The sequence below is a fragment of the Mobula birostris genome, chromosome 5 (assembly GCF_030028105.1).
Source record: "Mobula birostris isolate sMobBir1 chromosome 5, sMobBir1.hap1, whole genome shotgun sequence".
NCBI classification, from domain to species: domain Eukaryota; kingdom Metazoa; phylum Chordata; class Chondrichthyes; order Myliobatiformes; family Myliobatidae; genus Mobula; species Mobula birostris.
The window spans coordinates 183538064-183559935 of record NC_092374.1 but is presented as its reverse complement, the minus strand read 5'-3'; the positions used below and the strand labels follow the sequence as shown (position 1 = coordinate 183559935).

The following is a 21872-nucleotide window of genomic DNA, read 5'->3' as shown; positions in this document are numbered from 1 at the left end:
AACATCTACACGAGGCACTGCCTCAAAATCCCCGGCATCAGGGTCATTTTATTCGACAGGAAGTACACACGCCTGAAGACCCACACCACCAGATTCAAGAACAGCTACTTCCCTTCTACCCTACTTTCCTTCAATGAGCCTGACTTCAGTCGTAGGTAAACTACTGTAGGTATTGTAAAGGACAAGATGTATATGAGTATTTTGATGGACAGGATCAGATAAGGAATGGTCAAAACAGTTTGTGCGTAGTAGTTCATGTGTAACCAATCTTAGAGATTTTTGAGGAGGTTACAGAAATTAAAGAAAATACTGGATTCAACATTACCTTAGTGGCTCTCTGACTGGAAGACTGAGATTAATAGTGTGCCCCGGGGATAGATGCTGGTCCTATTGTTGTTGTCACTATTAATGACTCAGATATCAGCACATTTGCGGATGATACCAAGACTGGAGGCAGAGTGGAGAGTAAAGAACGTAGTCCAGCGTGATCTGGGCCGGCTGGAAAAATGGGCTGAAAATGGTACATGACAATGCAGTCAAGTTTGAGGTCTTGCACTTAGGCACGAGAAACCAGAGAAGAACATAGAATAAAGGTTTTCTCTTTGGGAGAGGGGTGGTTGAAAATGAATTGTTATCAAAGTTATTATGACCCGCCTCCAGCAGTCAGGTGAAGAAAACGAAAGTAAGAAGAAGGAAGTGAAGCTGTGTGCTAGCCGCAATGGCGTCGGCGAACCCGTTCTTAAATCTAACCAAAGATGTTTCGTGCTCTATTTGCCTTGAGTTTTACGAAGATCCCGTGTCTCTGGAATGTGGCCACAACTTCTGCGAAGCCTGTATCTCCTCCTATTGGGAAAACGGGGAGTGTTCCTGCCCAGAATGCCGACGGTTCCTTCCACAGAAAGTGCTGAAGCCTAACAGGCAGCTAGCAAGTATCGTGGAGAACGTCCGGACCCTCGTAGCCGGTTCCGAGGACAGAGATTGGGGAGAAACACTGCGTGGGTTTCGTGGCACCGGACAGACCCAGCTTGCCGGTGCCCAACGCCTCCCTCCCAGCGCTGCAGATCTCAAGGTGCGGCATATGCCCTTCTTACCCCCCTCGGTTACTAAACATCTACCTGCTCCGGTTTCAGTTTTGATAGATGTTTAATAACTTCGCAGTCCGGCTGTGGTGCATTCATTACTCGGCATTTTAAAAGCTCTTTTCCTCTTTCAGCAGCCCAGTTTATTGTTTTTAGGCCGAGCCCCGGGTTCCAATCACATTCTGCTCACTGTTTCCTCTTGTTATGTTACTAATGTGACCTCTCATCCTCGACCCATCCTCAAAGAGAACATTCTTCCATTATCCTCTCACCATTCTGTATCCTTCTAATAATCTCCCTTCTCTACAGAAAAAAACAGCCGCAGCCTCTCTAACGTCACTCCCGAAGCCATTGATGAGAACCTTTAGTAAACCCTCTCGGATGGAGGAAATAATATTCCAACAGCGGCTAGTTAGGCCTTTTATAAAGGTTCAGTGAAATGTCCCTTCTTTTATATCTCGTGCCCACACTTAAGCAGCCAAGAGCTGTGCGTACTTTATTAACTGCTTGCGCAACACACCCTGCTACTTTCAATAACTTCCATCCATGCCCAGGTACCTCTGTCCCCGCAACGCTTTTACAAAACAATACATGGTCAGAGGGGTCTTGGTCTTCAGATTAATCACCTCTGGAGTGGCGAAGAAGGTGCAAGACCAAAAGGCATAGGAGAAGAATTGGACTATGCGGCCCATTGAGTCTACTCTGCCATGCAATCATGGCTGATTCATTATTCCTTTCAAACTCATTCGCTTGCCTTCACCCGTAACCTTTGACATCCTCGCTAATCAAGAACCCATCAGTCTCTGCTTTAAATATACCTAATGACTTGCCCTCTACAGCTGTCTGTGGCAATGAATTCATCACCCTCTGACTAATGAAATTCCTCCTCATCGTTGAAGGGACATCATCTCTTCTGAGGTCGTATATGGGTATGGCATGCTTGCGATCAAAGGTCCGGATATAGTTAAGTTGGTTCATTGTGCTGCAGCTACAGAACAGAGCTTATTCCACATAAGGAGTATTGTGCACATTTCTGGGCTTCACACTGTAGGAAGAATGTGATTGCACTAAAGAGAGTACAGAGGATATTTATCAGAAAATTGTGCGGTTTGGAAAACTTTAGTTATGAGGTGAAATTGGACTTGTAGGAAGCTAAGGCTTGACCTTATGAGAATTTAAGACATAAGAGCACAATCTGGGCGTTCTTCCCAGCGAATGTGCTTCACTATTCAATCGTGGCTGCTTTAGTTCTCCTCTGAAACCCATCCTCCTGCTTCTGCCTATAGCCTTTGATGCCGTTATTAATTAAGAACCTGTCAACCTCTGCTTTATCTATATCCAATGTCATGGCCTGCACAGCCATCTATGGCAATGGATTCCATACGATTATAAAGGTATTTAAAATTTCAAGAGACACATAGCTGAGACGCAAAGCTGATTTTCCTCTCTTGTGGAAATGGTATCAAAAAAAGTGTAAGTTTAAGGTTAGTTATGATTTTTTTTACTGTCTCACTATAGGAAGGATGATGATTGTGCTGGAGAGTACAAATGAAATTACCATAGGACTATAACATATAGGTGCAGAGTAGTCCATTTGGCCCATTGTGTCTGCTCTGCCATTCAGTCATGGGCTGATCTAATTCTTTCAGTCATCTCCACTCCCCTCCCTTCTCCCCAAATCCTTTGATGCCCTGTCTAATCAGGAACCTATCTATCTGTCTTAAATGCACCCAATGACTTGTTCTCCTCAGCTGCTCATGGCAATAAATTCCACAGATTTACCACCCTCTGACAAAAGTAATTTCTCTGCATCTCTGTTCTAAATGGACGTCCTTCAATCCTGAAGTCTTGCCCCCTTGCCCTAGACTCTCTTACCATGGGAAATAACTTTACCATATCTAATCTCTTCAGGCCTTTAACATTTAATGTTGCTATGAGATCGTCCCTCACTCTCCTGAACTCCACAGAATACAGCCCAAGAGCTGCCAGATGGTCTTCATATACTAACCCTTTCATTCCTGGAATTATTCTTGTGAATCTTCTCTGAACCCTTTCCAATGTTGGTATATCCTTTCCAGAATAAGGAGCCCAAAACTGCACACAATACTCCAAGTGTTGTCTCATGAGTGCCTTATAGAGCCTCAACATCACACACCTGCTCTTATATTCTATACCTCTGGAAATGAATGCTAACATTGCATTCGCCTTCTTCACCGACTCAACATGTAGGTTAGCCTTCAGGGTATCCTGCACAAGGACTCCAAAGTCCCTTTGCATCTCTGCGTTTTGAATTCTCTCCCCATCTGTTTATTTCTTCCACCAAAGTGCATAACCTTACACTTTCCAACATTGTATTTCATTTCCCACTTCTTTACCCATTCTCCTAAACTATCTAAGTCTTTCTGCAAGCTCTTTGTTTCCTAAACACTACCCGCTCCCACCTGCCTTTGTATCATCAGCAAATTTAGCCACAAATCCATTAATCTCATAGTCCAAATCATTGACATACATCATAAAAAGCAGCGGTCCCAACAACAACCCCTGATAACTGAGAGCCAGATAGAATATGATCCCTTTACTCCCACTCTCTGTTTTCTGCCGATCAGCCAATGCTCTACCCATGCTTGTAACTTTCCTGTAATTCCATGGGCTCTTATCTCGTGTGTGGCACCTTGTCAAAGACCTTCTGAAAATCCAAATACACCACATCTACTACATCTTCGCTGTTTACCCTGCTTGTAATTTCCTCAAAAAATTGCAGGTGGTTAGTCAGCAGTATTTTCCTTTCAGGAAACCATGCTGGCTTTGGCCTATCCTGTCATGTGCCTCCAGGTACTCTGTAATCTCATCCCTAACAATCGAGTCCAACAACTTCCCAACCACTGATGTCAGGCTAACAGGTCAATAGTTTCCTTTCTGCTGCCTCCCACCTTTCTTAAATAGCGGGGTAACATTTGCAATTTTCCAGTTACCTGGTGCAATGCCAGAATCTATCAGTTCTTGAAAGATCATGGCTAATGCCTCCGCAATCTCTCCAGCTAATTCCTTCAGAACCCGAGGGTGTATTCCATCAGGTCCAGGAGATTTATCCACCCTCAAACCATTAAGCTTCCTGAACACCTTCTCAGTCGTAATTTTCACTGCACATACTTCATTTCCCTGACACTCTTGAATGTCTGGTATACAGCAGATGTCTTCCACTGTGAAGACTGCTGCAAATTACGCATTCATTTCCTGTGCCATCTGTGTCTCTCATTAAAATATCTCCAGCATCATTTTCTATTCATCCTATATCTACCCTCAACTCTTTTACCCTCTATAAACTTAAAAAAAAGTTTTTAGTATCTTCTTTGATATTAGTCACCAGCTTCCTTACATAATTCATCTTTTCCTTCCAAATGACCTTCTTAGTTTCCTTCTGCAAGTTTGTAAAAGCTTCCCAATCCTCTATCTTCCCACTAGCTTTGAATTCTTCATATGTTCTCTCTTTTGCTTGTACTTTGGCTCTGACTTCACTTGTCAGCCACGGTAGTGTCCTCCTTCCATTCAAGAATTTCTTATTTGGAATATATCCGAATTGCACTTCCCTCATTTTTCGCAGAAACACCAGCCATCACTGCTCTGCTGTCCTTTTCCAGTCAACCTTGGCCAGTTCCCCTCTCATAGAACCATAGAACACTACAGCACAGAAAACACGCCATTCAGCCCTTCTAGTCTGTGCCAAAACATTATTACGCTAGTCCCATTGACCCGCACCCAGTCCATAACCCTCCAGACCTCTCCCATCCATGTATTTATTCAATTTGTTCTTAAAACTTAAGGGTGAGCCCACATTTACCACGTCAGATGGCAGCTCGTTCCACACTCCCACCACTCTGAGTAAAGAGACTCCCCCTAAATCTTTCCCCTTTCACCCTGAAGCTATGTCCTCTTATGTTTATCTCTCCTAATCTAAGTGGAAAGAGTCTACTCACATTTATTCTGTCTATACCCCTCATTATTTTGTAAACCACTATCAAATCTCCCCTTATTCTTCTAAGCAAGAAATAAAGTCCTAACCTGTTCATTCTTTCTCTCTAACTCAACTTGACCCTGCAACATCCTAGTAAATCTTCTCTGCACACTTTCAATCTTACTGGTATCCTTCCTATAGTTAGGTGGCCAGAACTGCACACAATATTCCAAATTTGGCCTCACCAATGTCTTATACAACCTCGCCATAACGACCCAACTCCTATACTCAATACTTTGATTTCTGAATGCCAGGATGCCAAAAGTCGTCTTTACAACACTGTCCACCTGTGATGCCACTTTCAGGGAATTATGTATCTGAACTCCCAGATCCCTTTGTTCCTCCGCACTCCTCAGTACCCTACCATTTATTGTGTATAATGCCATTATAATTTCTTTTATTCCACTGAAATACCAAGACTTTGAAATTTAGTTTCTCCTCAAATTTCAAAGTGAATCCGATCATATTGTGATCACTGTTCCCTCAGGGTTCCTTAACCTTTAGCTCTCTTATCACTTCCGGATCATTGCACATCACCTAATCCAGCACAGCCAATCCCGTAGTGGGCTCAACCAGAAGCCATTCTAAAAAGCTGTCCCTTGACCTTCTGCAAATTCACTGTCTTGAGGTCCAGTAGGGGCCTGGTTTTCCCAATCCACTTTCATGTTAAAATCCCCAATGTTTATGACATTGCCCTTCTGACACACCTTTTCTATCTCCTGCTGTAAATTGTAATCCACATCCCGGCTACTGTTTGGAGACCTGTATACCACTGCCATTAGGGTCCTTTTACCATTGCCATTTCTTAACTCAACTCCTAGAGACTCTACACCTTCCGATCCTATGTCTTCCCTTTCTATTGACTTAATAATATTTCTTATACACAGGGCCACACCACCCCCTCTGCCTACTAACCTATCTTTCCAATACTGTACACCATATACCCTTGGACATTCAACTCCCAATGGCAGCCATCCTTTAGAGATTTCAGAAATAGCCACAACGTCATTCTTGCCAATCTTCAAGATCGTCCATTTTACATCTTATGCTGTGTACATTCAAATTCAACACTTTCAGTCCAGTGTTTGTTTCTTTCTATTTTAACTGCACCACAGCTCTATTGCCCTGTAACTCATCCCACTGGCTGTGATTATGCTTCATCCCCTGCCTGTCCTTTCTATCACCTCTTGTATGCTATCTTTGATTTATTTCTGTTTTCCCCTTCTTCAGCCCTATGACTCTGGTTTCTATCCCCCTGCCAAATTAGTTTAAACCCTCCCTAACAGTTCTATTGAAGCTGCCTGCTAGTATATTGGACCCCTTTGGGTTGAGGTGTAACACATCCTTTTCCCCCAGAAGATGCCCCAATGATCCAGGAACCCAAAGCCCTGCCCCTACACCAGTCTCTCAGCCATGCATTAATATGCCTGATCCTGCTTTTCTTGCGCTCATTAGCATGTGGCACAGGCAGCAATCCCGAGATTACTACTCTGGAGGCCCTGCTTTTCAGCTTCCTACCCAACTTCCTGAATTCTCTCTTCAGGACTTCCTCTCTTTTTCTATCTATGTCAATGGTACCAACGTTTACCAAGACTTCCGGCTGTTCACCCTCTCCCTTCAGAATACCCTGCACCCGATCTGAGATATTCCGTACCCTGGCACCTGCAAGGCAACACACCATGCAGGTATCTCTATCAGGCTGACAGAACCTCCTATCTGTTCTCATCCTCATGACTACCGCATTCCTCATCTTCTTTTCTCCCTTCTGCACTATGGAACCAGGCTCAGTGCCAGAGGCCCGATCACTGTGGTCATCCTCTGTCAGGTCACCCCCCTCAACAGCATCCAAAATGAGACAACAGTTACTGAGGGGGATGGCCACAGGAGTGCTCTCTACTATCTGGGCTCTTCCCATCCCTTCCCTGACAGTCACCCACTTATCTTACTCTGCAACCTTGGGGTGACTAACTCCTTGTAGCTCCTATCTATCTCCTGCTCACTTCCAGCTCTAGGTCGTCAAGCCACAGCTTCAGATCCCTAACATGGTCTCTCAGGAGCAGCATCTCAGTGCACCTGGTGCAGATGTGGCCATCTGGGAGACTGGAAGATTCCCAGGATTCCCACATCTGACACCCAGAGCAAGGTACTAACCCTACAAACATGCTCTTTATTCCTCTAAGGAAAATGGAAAGAGAAAAAAAACGAATCCACTTCCCCGCTTACCTCACCAAAGCCCAAATGAGCCAAAGCCCTACCACTCTGCCTTAGATCACTCCATCGATGACAGAGCATAGGATTAATTTAGATAAACTAGAATGTTACCAGGATTGAAGGACTGTAATTATAGGGAGAAATTGGACAGGGTGGGCTTTGACCACTGCGTAATAAAATGAACTTTTTTTTATATTTTTTGTTCAGACATTTTTTTGTTTCTTCTAAGATTGTATACAACTTGTTTTTCTTGTTAATGCTGCTTAATTGGTGTGGTGTCTGTTACACTCCAGCAAGCAAGTTTTTTTTTCATTTTACCTGTGCACACATGTACTTGACAAAATGACAATAAACTTGACACGGCCTTTATTTTCCCTGAAGTGAAGGAAGATAAGGAGTAACCTGTTAGAAACATATAAAACTATGAGTGGAATGGAAAGAATAAATCTTGTTTCCTGTAGTAAGTATTTAAGATGAGATGAAAGAATTTTAATGAAGTAAGTTTTGTTTTTAAAACAGAGTGATTAAGACAGGCTGCCAGATAGAATGATGTGGGAAAATAGGATTACTCCCTCACAGTGGGTATAAGACTCCTGTATCTACTGCCTTGCTACTACCATCAGGGAGTAGGTACAGGCACCTTACATTCCATGCTATCAGGTTCAGGACAGTCATTATCTACAACCATCAGGCTCCTGAAATGGCATGGATAACTTCATTCACCTCAACTGTGAACAACTTCACAATTCACTTCCAAGGACTCTGTAACTCATGCTCTCGGTATTAATTTGTTTTATTTGCACATTGTTTATTTATCAGTCTTTGTTTATGTATAGTTTTTCATGAATTCTAGTGTATTTCTTTATTTTCCTGAAAGGTCTGCAAGAAAATGAATCTCATATGGTAACATATACATACTATAACTACTGTTGGCAGAATTTCAGATGTTAATGAGGAAGCATACAGGAGTGTGATAGATCAGTGGTGTCACAACAACAGCCTTGCACTCAATGTCAGTGAGACCAAGGAATTGATTGTGGACTCAGGAAGGGGAACTTGGGGGAACACACAACAGTCCACATCGAGAGATCAGCAGTTGAAAGAGTAAGCAGTTTCAAGTTCCTGGGTCCAACATCTCTGAAGATCTGACCTGGGTCCAACAGATAGATGCAATTACAAAGTAGACACAACAGTGCCTATATTCCATTGGAGTCTGACATGGTATGTCACCAACGATACTTACTAATTTCTACTGTTGTATCATGGAGATCAATCTAACTGGTTATATCAATGTCTAGGCTGGAGGGGCCACTACACAGGATCAGAAACAGCTGCAGAAGGTTGTAAACTCAGCCAGCTTCATCATGTACACTAGCCTTTCCAGCATCAAGGACACCTTTAAAAGACAATGCATCAAAAAGACAGCATTCATCATTAAGGACCCCATCACCAAGGACATGCCTTCTTCTCATTGTTACCATCAAGGAGGTGTACAGGGGCCTAGAGACAAGCACTCAATGTTTCAGGAACAGCTTCGTCCCCTCTGCCATCAGAGTTCTGAATGAACAATGAATCCATGATCACTACCTTACTATTTTCCTCTCTTTTTGCACTACTTACTTAGTATATTTTCTATACTTATTGCAATTTATAGTTTTTTATTATGTATTGCAGTGTACTGGTGCCACAAAATAATAAATTTCATGACAAAGTATGATTAAGGTAAAACTGGTGTTTGATGGCCAGCACAGAATCAGTAAGCTGAGAGGCCTGTTTCTCTGCAGTACCTCTTTGGGACTCTACAACAAAAATACTTGTTGACAATCCTCAAAATATCTCATGAGAAAGATATCCACCAACTGAAGGTCTTTGCATTTCTCATTTCGAATGCGTCATTGTGTTTACAGAGAAAGGTAGATGAGCTCATGAACCAGCTTGAAGGGGAGTTCGCTGAACTGCACCGGATTCTTGACAGGGAAGAACATGAAATGAAACAAAGACTCAGCCAGAAAGGAAAGGAGCTGCAGCGCAGGCTGGTGAACAGCAGCAGGCCAAACAATGATAATGATCCTTCTCTCCTGCAAATGATCTGGAGTTTGCTGAAGGTACATGCTTAACTATTGCTGTTACTGTTCAGCCCGCAACAAAGTGAAACCTCAGATTAGTTAAGCAGTGAAAAACCTTTCCCCTTAGATAGAAAACAATCCACATGTTCAAGTACATGATTTTTTTAAATTTATGTGTCTTAAGCAACACACACAAAATTCTGGAGGAACTTAGGCCAGGCAGCATCTATGGAAAGAAAGTATAGTCGACGTTACGAATCCCATTCCCATATTTCAATCTAAGGCTTCCTCTGCCATGGTGATGAGGCCACATTCAGGTTGGAGGAACACCACCTTATATTCTGTCTGGGTAGCCTTCAATCTGATGGCATAAACATCAATTTTGCAAACTTCCTGTAATCCCCTCCCCCTCACCATCCCCTATCCCTCCCTCACCTTATCTCCTTGCCTCCCCATCGCCTCCCTCTGGTGTTGCTCCCACATTTTCATTCTTCCTTGGCCTTCTGTCCTCTCCTCTCAGACTACTCCTTCTCCATCCCTGTATCTCTTACACCAATTTCTCAGCTCTTTAACTCATCCTTCCCTCTCTCCCTCCCATTTTCACCTTATCACCTTGTGTTCCTCTCTCCCCTCCCCCCACCGTTTAATTCTACTTCTCATCTTTTTTTCTCCAGGCCTGCCAAAGGGTCTCTGTCTCAAACATTGACTGTATTTTCTCCCCCCCCCCCATCCCCGTAGATACTGCCTGACCTGCTATGTTCCTCCAGCATTTTGTGTTTGTTCCTTGAATTTTCATCATCTGCAGATTTTCTCTTCTTTGGGTTATGTATGATAGTTTAAGTTTGTTTTTTTATGTTTGTGTTTGCAATGCACTGTTCTACCTCTGTAAAAAGCTGTTTTCAAGGCATTTATACCCTGTGTTGCCTATGGCAACACAGAAATCGTTTCTCTTTTTTAGGCCAATTTCACTTGGGTGTTGGATTAGGCTCAGGAGTAGTCCAGTTCGCTCATTAAACCTGTTCCTCTATTCAAAAAGATCACAACCAATTTGATCATAACTTCAGAGGTACAGTCTCACCTACCCCCAGTAACCTTTCATCCCCTTGCTTATCAAGAATCTGTCTACCACATTGTCAGAAGCATTCAACGACTCTGCTTCCATCATCATTTCAGACAGAGTTCCAAAGTTCATGGCCCTTTACAAGAAAAATGTTTCATCTCTCTTAAACGGGAAACATTTTTTTTTAATTTAGAGATACAGCACAAGCAGGACCTGCCAGCCAAACAAACTGTGCCACCATTCCATCCATCAATTTAACATGAGCCTCATTGCAGGTCAATTTACAAAGACCAATGAACCTAACTGGTAAATCCTTGGACTGTGGGAGAAAACCAGAGCACCCAAAAGAAATCCACATGATCACAAGGAGAATGTACAAACGACACCAGAATTGAACTCTGAACCCCAACACCCCGAGCTATAATAGCCTCGTACTAACCACTACACTACCATGATGTCCTATTTTAAGTAGCCACCCTTGGTTCCAGATTATCCTACAAGAGGGGACACCCTGTCCACGTTCACCCTGCCAACACCTGAGTGTGGAATGTACACGGTCAGAAATATTGCTGGTCAACATTTTACATCAATGTAGTTATTTAAAATATTTCAGTGAGGTGGCTTTTTATGCTTCTTGTGATTGGCAATGACATGCGGCTTGTTTCTGAACTCCGTGTGGGTGAACTACAGCAAAGAGTGGTCAAACAGATAAGGTGAAGGAAAGGAGGACTGGGTGCCTGGGCTTTACAGTGACTTTTTGTTTCTCAGTTCTATGTAATAACTGAATTATATTACATGTAAAACAATTGCCTTCATCAAATGTACATCATTTAAAAACATCCATTGTAGGTGCATAGTTGTCATTGCTTCAGTCAGGACCCAGCAGAGGTAGAAAGACAACTTGGTCTCAGAGACTGATGTAGCCCATCCACTTCAAGGTTCAATGTGCTGTGAGTTAACAGATGCCTTTCTGCACATCACTGTTGAAATACGTGGTTGGTTGAGTTACTGTTGCCTTCCTGTCAGCTTGAATCAGTCTGGCCATTTCTCCTCTGATCTCCATCATTAACAAGGCCTCTTTGCTCACATAATTGTCACTCACCGGATATTTTTCTTTGTTTTTCACATCACTGTCTGTAAACTCTAGAGACTGTTCTGCATTGAAATCCCAGAAGATCATCAGTTTCTGAAATACTCAAATCATCCCATCTGATACCAACAATCATTTCATGGTCAAAGTCACTTGAATCACATTTCTTCCCCATTCTGATATTTGTTCTGAGCAACAGCTGAATCACTTCACCATGTCTACATGCTTACATACATTGAGTTGCTGCCATGTGATTGGCTGATGAGATATTTGCAAAAAGATAGGGGACACAGTCCAATACATCCCGAGTAAAACCTTCCCAAGCATTGAGCGCATCTGCATGAAACATTGCCATAGAAAAGCAGCACCCATCATCAAAGATCCTCAACAGTCAGACCATGCACTTTTCTCACTGCTGCCATCAGGTAGAAGGTACAGGTGCCTCAGGACCCACACAACCAGGTTCAAGAACAGTTACTACCCCTCAAACATCAGGCACTTGACCAAGGGAGGATAGGATAGCTAAACTCATTTAAGAAGTCATTTTAGGACTCTGTTATATTATTTTGTGCTCGGCATTCGTTGCTATTTACTTATGTCTGCATTGCACAATTTGTTTAGTTTATACCTCCTGCTGTTTACATTTTGTAGTTACTGCTCTACAGATTTGCTAAGTATGCCCACAGAACAGGAGTCTCATGTTATATGTGGTGACATAATAATATTTTTTTCTTGGAGCTTAACAAGCAGGTGTACCTAATAAAGTGGCCACTGAGTGTAGATTGCCTTGACAATGATTGGGAGAAAAAGAAAATTAAACTCCAGTATACCAATACATTTGTTTGGCTGAAGGCTGCCTCAGGTGATTAAATATTAAGAAATAAGACATCACAGACCATTAAATACTGAACCAGAGGCAATTAGGGAGCTCAAGGTAAAAGAACGCTTATGAACCAGTGATCACAGTATGATTCAGTTCAACTTCAAATTTGATGGGGAGTAAGTAAAGTCTGATGTAGCAGTATTTCAGTGGAGTAAGGTAAATTACAGTGGTATGAGAGAGGAGTTGGCCAAAGTAAATTGGAAGGAGCTGCCGGCAGGGTTGTCAGCAGAGCAGCAATGATGTGCATTTCTGGGAAAAATGAGGAAGCTGCAGGACATATGTATTCCAAAAATGAAGAAATACTCAAATGGTAAAACAGTACAATCATGGCTGAGAAGGGAAGTCAAAGCTATTGTAAAAGCAAAAGAGGGCATACAACGAAACATAATTAGTGGGAAAATAAAGGATTGGGAAGTTTTTAAAAACCTACAGAGAGCAACTAAAAAAACTCATTAGAAGGGAAAAGATGAAATATGAAAGCAAGTTAGCAAATAATATCAATGTGGATAGTAAAAGCTTTTCCAAGTATGTTAAAACTGAAAGAGAAATGAGAGTGGATACAAGACCACCAGAAAATGAGGCAGGAAAAATAATAACAGGGGACAAGGAGATAGCTGATGAACTAAATGAGTATTTTGCATCAGCCTTCACTGTGTAAGACACTAGCAGTAAGCCTGATGTTGAAGTGTGCGAAGGAAGAGAAGTGGATGCAGTTACCATTACAAGACAGAAGGTGCTCAAAGCTGAAAGACCTAAGTCACCCAGACCAGATGAACTGCACCCTGGGTTTCTGAAAAAGGTAGCAATAGAGATTGTGGTGGCATTAGAAAAGATCTTTCAAAAATCATTGGACTCTGGCTTGGTGCTAGAGGACTGGAAAATTGCAAATGTCACTCCACTCTTTAAGAAAGGAGGAAAGCAGAAAAAGGGAAATTATAGACCTGTTAGCCTGACCTCAGTGATTGGGAAGATGTTAGAGTCAATTGTTAACGATGAGGTGATGGAGTACTTGGTGACACAGGACAAATAGTACAAAGTCAGCATGGTTTCCTTCAGGGAAAACCCTGCCCAACTAACCTGTTGGAATTCTTTGAGGAGATTACAACTAGTATAGATAAAGGGGTTGCAGTGGATGTTGTATATTTGGGCTTTCAGAAGACCTTTGACAAGGTACCACACATGAGGCTGCTTACCAAATTAATAGCCCACGGTATTACAGGAAAGTTACCAACATGGTTAAAATATTGTTTGATTGGTAGGAGGCAGCGAGTGGGAATAAAAGGATCCTTTTCTGGTTGGCTGCCAGTGAATAGTGGTGTTCTGCAGGGGTCGGTGTTGGAACCACTTCTTTTTATGCTGTATATAAATGATTTAGATGATGGAATCAAGTTTGCAAATGATACAAAGGTTGGTGGAGGGGCAGTTAGTTTTGAGGAAACAGGTAGGATGCAGAAGGACTTGGATAGATTAGGAGAATTGGCAAGAAAGTGGCAATGTTGGAAAATGCACGGTCGTGCACTTTGGTAGTAGAAATAAATGTGCGGCCTATTTTCTAAATGGTGAGAAAATCCAAAACTCTGAGACAAAGGGACTTGGGAGTCCTTTTGCAGAACACCCTAAAGGTTAACTTGCAGGTCCAGTCGGTGGTGAGGAAGGCAAATGCCATGTTAGCATTCATTTAAAGAGATCTAGAATACAAGAGCAAGGATGTGATGCTGAGGCTTTATAAGGCACTGGTGAGGCCTACCCTAGGTATTGTGAACAGCTTTGGGTCCCTCATCTTCAAAAAGACGTGCTGGCAGTAGAGAAGGTCCAGAGGAGGTTCACAAGGATGATTCCAGGAAAGAAAGGGTGTCATACAATGACATTTAATGGTTCTGTGTCTGTACTCGCTGGAATTCAGAAGGATGGGAGGGGGGTGGAATCTCAATGAAACCTTTTGAATGTTGAAAGGCCTAGACAGTAGATGTTAAGAGGATGTTTCCCATGGTGGGAGAGTCTGGGACAAGAGGGTACAGCCTCAGGATAGTGGGGCACCCTTTCAAAACAGAGATGTGGAGAAATTTCTTTAGCCAGAGGGTGGTGAATTTGTTGCCACATGCAGCTGTGGAGGCCAGGTCGTTGGCACTATTTAAGGCTGAGATTGATAGGTTCTTGATTGGGCATGGCAAAGGTTACGGGAAGAATGCCAGGAAATGGGGTTGAGGAAGAGAAAAAAAGCTCAGCCATGATTGAATGGCAGAGCAGACTCCATGGGCCAGATGGCTCCTATGTCTTATGGTCTTATTAATCTCGTATCTTTTTTTTATTTTAGGAGATTGCAACAGCACCAGCTGCGTAAGTACTTACAGTATATTTTCTTTCTTGGTTACTTTTATGCTGCTCTGTGAAACCAGTGCAAAGTATGGACATGGCTAATAACAAGATTTCCCAATTCTTCTGAAAATGCAGTGGTGAAACCAGGAAAGAAAACAAAGTTGTTAATGACATACTGATTGGTGAGTTTGGAGGACCTCTACAGCACATGGTGTGGAGACAGATGAGAAAATTGATAAAACCAGGTAGGCAGCTCTGTTTTCTAGGTGAACAAAATTAATTATGGCATTAACAACATTGACTTTCCAGTCATTTCTATTTGCACAGCAATTGAGAAGTTGGACTGGACATCAAAATCTTTATTACCTGATTATTGGTTTCTTCTATCACATGGGAGTTCTTTCAGCACTGTCTATAAAACCATCAAGGATATCTTCAAGGAGTAGTACCTCAAAAAGGCAGAATCATCGTTAAGCATCAACCAGACCATGCCTTTCTCCCATAATTACCATTAGGGATAAGGTACAGGAGCTTGAAGATAACACTCAATGATTCAGAGAGTTTCCTCCACTCCACTGTCAGATTTTTGCATAGTCCATGAAAATTTCCTCATTATTCCGTTTCTTTCACCATTTTGTAATATATAGTTATTTTGCCACACACACACTAGAAGTATTTTGTAGCGAACAATTAACCTACTGATATTTGGGATGTAGAAGATGTATAGAGCATCCAAACAAGACCCATGCATTCAAAGGGAGAGATTAGGTTCTAACTTAGGTCTCTGGAGCTGTGTCACCGCAGCTCCATCAGCTGCCCTCACCTGGATTAATCCTAACCAATATCACCTGGAAAGGAGCAAACTAAAGAACTTTCCTCAGTAATATTTATACAATTAAAGTTGTTGCCAGCCATTAGAGCTCTGGGTTTGATCCTGACCCAAGGTGCTGTCAGAGTGCAATTTGCACACTTGTCCATGTTTCCTCATACACCTTAAAGCTTTGCAGGCTCATAGGTTAATTGGTCGCCGCTACTTACTCAAAGGTTCATTTATTATCAAATTATACAACTCTGAAATAATTCTTCTCCAGATAGCCATGAAACCAAGAAAGAAAAGAATGGCAGTACGAACATTCAACCCCAAATCTTTCCTCCCTGTACAAAAAAAAACAAAAACAGAACAGGTACATCGACCCCCAAATCTCCCACCCTCTCACACAAAAGACTGAGAAAGATCACACAAAATACAGAATCCAAAATCAATGAGACCATAAGACCACAAAACAAAGGAGCAGAAGTCAGCCATTCGGCCCATCGAGTCTGCTCCCCCATTTTATCATGAGATGATCCATTCTCCCATTTAGTCCCACTCCCCCGCTTTCTCACCATAACCTTTGATGCCCTGGCTACTCAGATACCTATCAATCTCTGCCTTAAATACACCCAATGACTTGGCCTCCACTGCCGCCCCTGGCAACAAATTCCATAGATTCAGCACCCTCTGGCTAAAAAAATTTCTTTGCATCTCTGTTCTGAATGGGCGCCCTTCAATCCTTAAGTCATGCCCTCTCATACTAGACTCCCCCATCATGGGAAACAATTTTGCCACAGGTCTATAATTTCCTTTTTGCTTCCTTGCCGCCTTTTTAAACAACAGAGTAACATTTGCAATCTTCCAGTCCTCTGGAACCATGACGGAATCTATTGACTTTTGAAAGATCTTTGCTAATGCCGCCGCAATCTCCGCAGCTACTTCCTTCAGAATACAAGGGTGCATTCCATCTGGACCGGGAGATATATCTACCCTTAGACTTTTCAGTTTCCTGAGTACTTTCTCTGCCATAATTGTGACTGCGCACACTTCTGCTCCCTGACACCCTTGAGTGTCCGGTATACTGCTGTCTTCCTCAGTGAAGACTGATGTAAAATACTCATTCAGTTCCTCTGCCATCTCCTTATCTCCCATTATAATTTCTCCAGCATCATTTTCTATAAGTCCTATATCTACTCTCACGTGTCTTTTACTCTTTATATACTTGAAAAAGCTTTTACTATCCTCTGATATTATTTGCTACCTTCCTTTCATAGTTCATCTAAAGACTGAAAAAATAATTTATAGTCCAAGGCCATATTGAAAATGCAGAAAACCTGGGCAACATTCTCTGGGCACTGCAACAAGTCTTTCCTCCCCAGCAGCAAACGATCATCCCAGCTATAAGGAGGCAGTCTTCCCTCTCCATGGAAATGCGAACTCACGAGCGATCAAAAGGCAGTATTCACTCTCTGGCAACAGAGTGATCTAACCAGCGATAAAAATGTAGGCAGTCGGCACTCACCTTCTGCATTTGTCTCAATGTTTTAATCTCCCTCATCACTTTAATTGGTGAACAATGGAAGCTTTGATCAGTGAAATGGAGTCAAACATTGGCTCATGCCCCATCCCACAGCCTTCTCACCACGAGATTCCCGCATGCTGCCTCTGCCTCTGGGAATCCTCTCAGACACTACAGAACACTGAAACACCCAAACGATCTCCAAACTGCAAATCATAGTCTTCAACAGTTCAAGAATCACATTCAAGATGAAAATCAAAAGCAAGAGACATAAAAGGAGTGAAATCTGTGTTTTCATGGATCTGTCCAGAAGATGTTGACTGAAGTAGCGTTGTACGCAGGCACCATCTTGACTGGACCAGAATACTTCTACTGCAGGTGCCAGTTATGAGAATTGAAGGACACATTGATAGACAAGTGAGGGAGAATAGGTAACAGAGGAGTGCATGAATAGGGGGCAGTGTGACTCAATGGGCTGAATGGCCTCTAATTTGCAAAATGAGAAATATAATTAAGGGCAATTTTTAGGATAACCTTACATGCAAATCATTTAATTTTAGTGTGTAAATAATTAACAAAAACAGTTCAATTCTAGCCAGGGAAAGCATTGACAAAAGCTCCAATGTTGCACCTTGCCTAAATGATGTAAGTGAACACCAAAAGCAGCTGAGCCCCTCATGGTTCAAATGTCACCCCCCCCCCCAAACACACACACACATACAGTATAGGAGGCAGTCAGCTGTCAGATAGCAAGGTGGTTTCCCTTTTTCTGGCCCCAGTTGCAGGAGCATCTGATAGATATCCTGCACTGTTACATATTAACTAAGAAACCTCATCTCTATAAAGCTTAGTCATGCTTACATCTTACAATCAATGGTAACTTCACTAGATACCTCCCGTACCTAATAAAGTAGGCATGGCATGTATGCTTGTGTTTTCTGCTGTAGCCCAACCACTTCAAGGTTCAAGGTGTTGAGTTTTTGGAGTAATCTTCTGAACACCATTGCTGTAACACCGGATTATTTAAGTTATGTTGCCTTCCTGTTTGAACCAGTCTTGACATTCTCCTTTGACCTATGACCTATCATTGATAAGATATTTTTGCCAGAGCTGCTGCTCACTAATCTTTTTTTGTTTGTTTGTGTTTTTGCACCAGTTTTCAAACTCTAAATACTGTTGTGCATGATAAACCACTCACCATCCGGCACCAACAGCCACTCCATGGACGGTCATTTAGATCATATTCCGATGTTTGGGCTGAACAAAAGCTGAACCTCTTGACCATGTCTGAATGCTTTTATACATTGAGTTGCTGCCACATGATTGGCTGTTTAGATACTTGCATTAACAAGGCTTACAAATGTACCTAATGAAGTGGCTACTAGGCATGTAACGAACTATTCTTGTGTAAAACACATTCAAATTAACATTCATGAATTTGTATATTTAAATCACTTGAGATTTTCTAGGTAATCTAGTAACAGAGAATTTATTACCTGGAAGTTTATTTCTGTACTCCTAGCAATGCAGTTTAAGACTGGATCACATTATTGATAGTAATGTGATAATCTCTGACTTACAGCATTCGCTCGATTGACTCTAGCTCCGAATTCAGCTCACCCGAGGCTCATTTTATCTCCAAGTATGACCACGGCATTAGTTGGATACCTGCCACAGCAGTTACCGGAGAATCCAAAACGATTTCAAAAACGTATCTGCGTGTTGGGATCAAAACAGTTTACATCAGGAAAACACTATTGGGAGGTCGCAGTTAACCAGGGGGCAAAGTGGATGGTTGGAGTTGTGAAGGAGTCTGTAAACAGATGCAAATTAGAAGAAATGACTGTACAGAATGGTTACTGGGTAATAAGTCCTTATGTAACCAATTGGATCCAATCACTCTTCGATTTCTTTGTACAGATAGACAGAAATCCAAAACACACCGAGCACCTTAAGCTCCAAATTAATCCAACAAAGGTTGGTGTTTATCTGGACTACGAGGGAGGGCAGGTGTCATTTTACGATGCTGGTAACATGTCTCACCTCTACACACATACTGGGCCAATGTCTGGTGCAGTCTTACCTTTCTTTGGACCTGGAAATTCAGCAAATGATCAAATCAGACTGGTTCAGCCCTGGTGGTAAATTTGATTTGTCTTGTCAATTACGTGAAAATGTTGTAAGAATGAATCATTAAATAAACAATTAGATCAAAGACCTGTTGACAATTTAAGTAATAACTACCAAGGAGGCAAAGTTTGATGTGAATAACTTATTTCCCTGCAGCTTAACCTACACTAAAGGATACGGTGGAAGTTTGCAGTAGTCATCAGCTCCCTTCCCCTTCTACCACTCACACATATACAAGGGGTAACTTACAGTGACGATTAACATACCTTTGTGTGGAAAGTGGGTGTACTCGTTCCTCAATCATACTTTATTTCCTTATGCACAAGGAAAACAGCATGGCCCCTGTCACTGCACTGTTCTGAAGTTTGACATGTTTATAAGAGTTGACTAGCAGTTAAGGATATAGACCATTTGGTAAACTGTGTACATTCAATTTCCTTACTTGCAAGATCAATCATAATTCACAATGCAGATGTTAAAAATCAACAGAAACAACATGCTAACAATCAGTGATACTTTGTAGTAATTATTCCCTAGCTGGTGTGTCTCCTGAATTCTTCTGTTACATACCTGACTCGGTATCCCAAATGGCTCCAGTCCCTTGCTGTGCAGAAGGGAAACATGTTTTAAAGCTCTCTCTTCAAAGGCCTCCCTTGCCTGGGTTGTCCTCACACTATCTGTAACCTACTCTTGCCCAGACATTACTTTAATCTTTAATTTGCTGCAGCCACTACGTGGGGTATGTTGGGAAAATGCATGTTTGCAGAGAGAACAAGCAGGCTGCACACAGACATCACCACAGGTCATGATCCTTAGGGAGGTGATTAGTCCCCTAGAGACACTGCATTTCTTCAGGTATCCCAGTAAATTTATGGGCAAGACGGCACCAGCAACATTTTGAAAACAGCTCACAAAATTACTAGATACTCTAGTAATTATACTTCTTCTGAACTGCGATCGTTGCAGTCTGCAGCCTGTAATTTCCCCTTTAAGGGTGTACTTTTGAACTGACTAAATGATCTGGCACATTTGCAGTCTCCCACGAGATTCAGCAAACTAGACTCCCAAGAGTGCAGATACGGCCAGGGCGACCATCACCAGGGTCAGATGCTGCAGCGAGGTCTGATAGTAGGAGACAAACCCGTGATCAGCTCCTTTGCACCGTGACAATAACAAACAAGAACCGAAAAGGAATAGGTGCTCAGCGATGTCTGCCTGTGTTTGACCGGTCTCCCTCTTTTAAAAAGAACCGTTACTACCATCAGACAGGAGGTGCAGAAGTCTTGGGTCCCATCCACATGCCGCCAGGTTCAGAAGTTGTTGCCGTGGAGCCATCGGGCTCCTGAGCCTCAGCACCGAACAGGCTCCACAAAGGCTGTGGACTCACCTCTGGGAAATCTGCAGTTCATGTTCCATGTTTTTCTGTTGTCTTTTGTTTACTATTTGCGTGATTTGTTCTCTTTTTGCAAATTGGATATGTGTTTTATTTAGTGAATTCAGTTGCTTTTCTTTGGTTTGTGAGTACCTGCAAGAAGATGAATCTCAAGGCTGTATATATTATATACACCTCTCTCACAGTGGTGTCTGAAAAGAGGATGCTGTCTAAGTTGCATGCCGTCTTGGTCAACATCTCCCATCCACTACATAATGTACTGAGTGGGCACAGGAGTACATTCAGCCAGAGACTCATTCCACCGAGATGCAGCACTGAGCATCATAGGAAGTCATTCCTGCCTATGGCCATCAAACTTTACAACTCCTCCCTTGGAGGGTCAGACACCCTGAGCCAATAGGCTGGTCCTGGACTTATTTCATAATTTACTGGCATAATTTACATATTACTATTTAACTATTTATGGTTCTATTACTATTTATTATTTATGGAGCAACTGTAACAAAAACCAATTTCCCCCGGGATTAATAAAGTATGACTATAACTATTCCAATAATAAATTTGAACTTCGGTGAAGTTCCCACAGTCAGTGGACTTCAGTCAGTGATCCAAATCAGAATTATGCACCACTTGGAGGAAATCTGCTGACATCGCAGATCCCCACATCGTGAGGCCTTTGCCCATGGTGGTGGTAGAGGTCTTGGATTTGAAAAGTCAGGCCGAAGTGGTAGAGATGGAGGAGGTGGGGAGAGAACAAAGGTTTGCAGATGATACACACCAGCCACTGTGCAAAGGCAGTGGAGGGAATGAATAGCAGAAGTGGTGAATAGGAGTAAACAAAATGTGTGTTTAATTCTAGAAGGTAGGGAGCTCCTTGGAGTTATTGCCGCTGTCTAAGGGACGTCAAAGGCCAGTCACTGCTTATAGAAATCCATTTGATTTTATCCTCAGTTTCTCTTAGTCTTCACCCTATCACAAACCATTCCCTTTGTTCTCTCCACATCACTCTCTTCTCTGCTTCTGAAAACATGCACAATTTTTAACTTCCTAATTTCGATACAAGATCAGAGCTTGTTTTATTCTCCACGGATGCTGCTTCGATAAAATGGACTAATTCTGCCCCATGTCTTGTTGCCACTGGCGTTTAGGGCAGCAATGAAAGTCCGCTATCTCTGGCACTGCTCAGAGCTTCCTTCATAATGTCAGTAGCTTCCTTCATAATGTCAGTAGCTTCCTCTTGGTTTTCACTACTGTCAGTCATGCAAGTCCCAGGTGGGGATTCAGGAATACCGTTGCACT

At 42.3% G+C, this 21872-nt stretch overlaps 1 protein-coding gene across 1 annotated transcript; it reads left to right on the top strand.

Moving 5' to 3' along the window:
* Positions 1-657: 657 nt before the first annotated feature.
* LOC140198110 (zinc-binding protein A33-like) lies at positions 658-21048 on the top strand. The gene is made up of 5 exons (XM_072259030.1): positions 658-1069; positions 9210-9407; positions 14716-14738; positions 14853-14962; positions 18633-21048. Exons 1-5 carry the CDS (start codon positions 719-721, stop codon positions 19193-19195), a joined length of 1245 nt encoding a protein of 414 aa, XP_072115131.1. The 5' UTR covers positions 658-718; the 3' UTR covers positions 19196-21048.
* Positions 21049-21872: the final 824 nt, after the last annotated feature.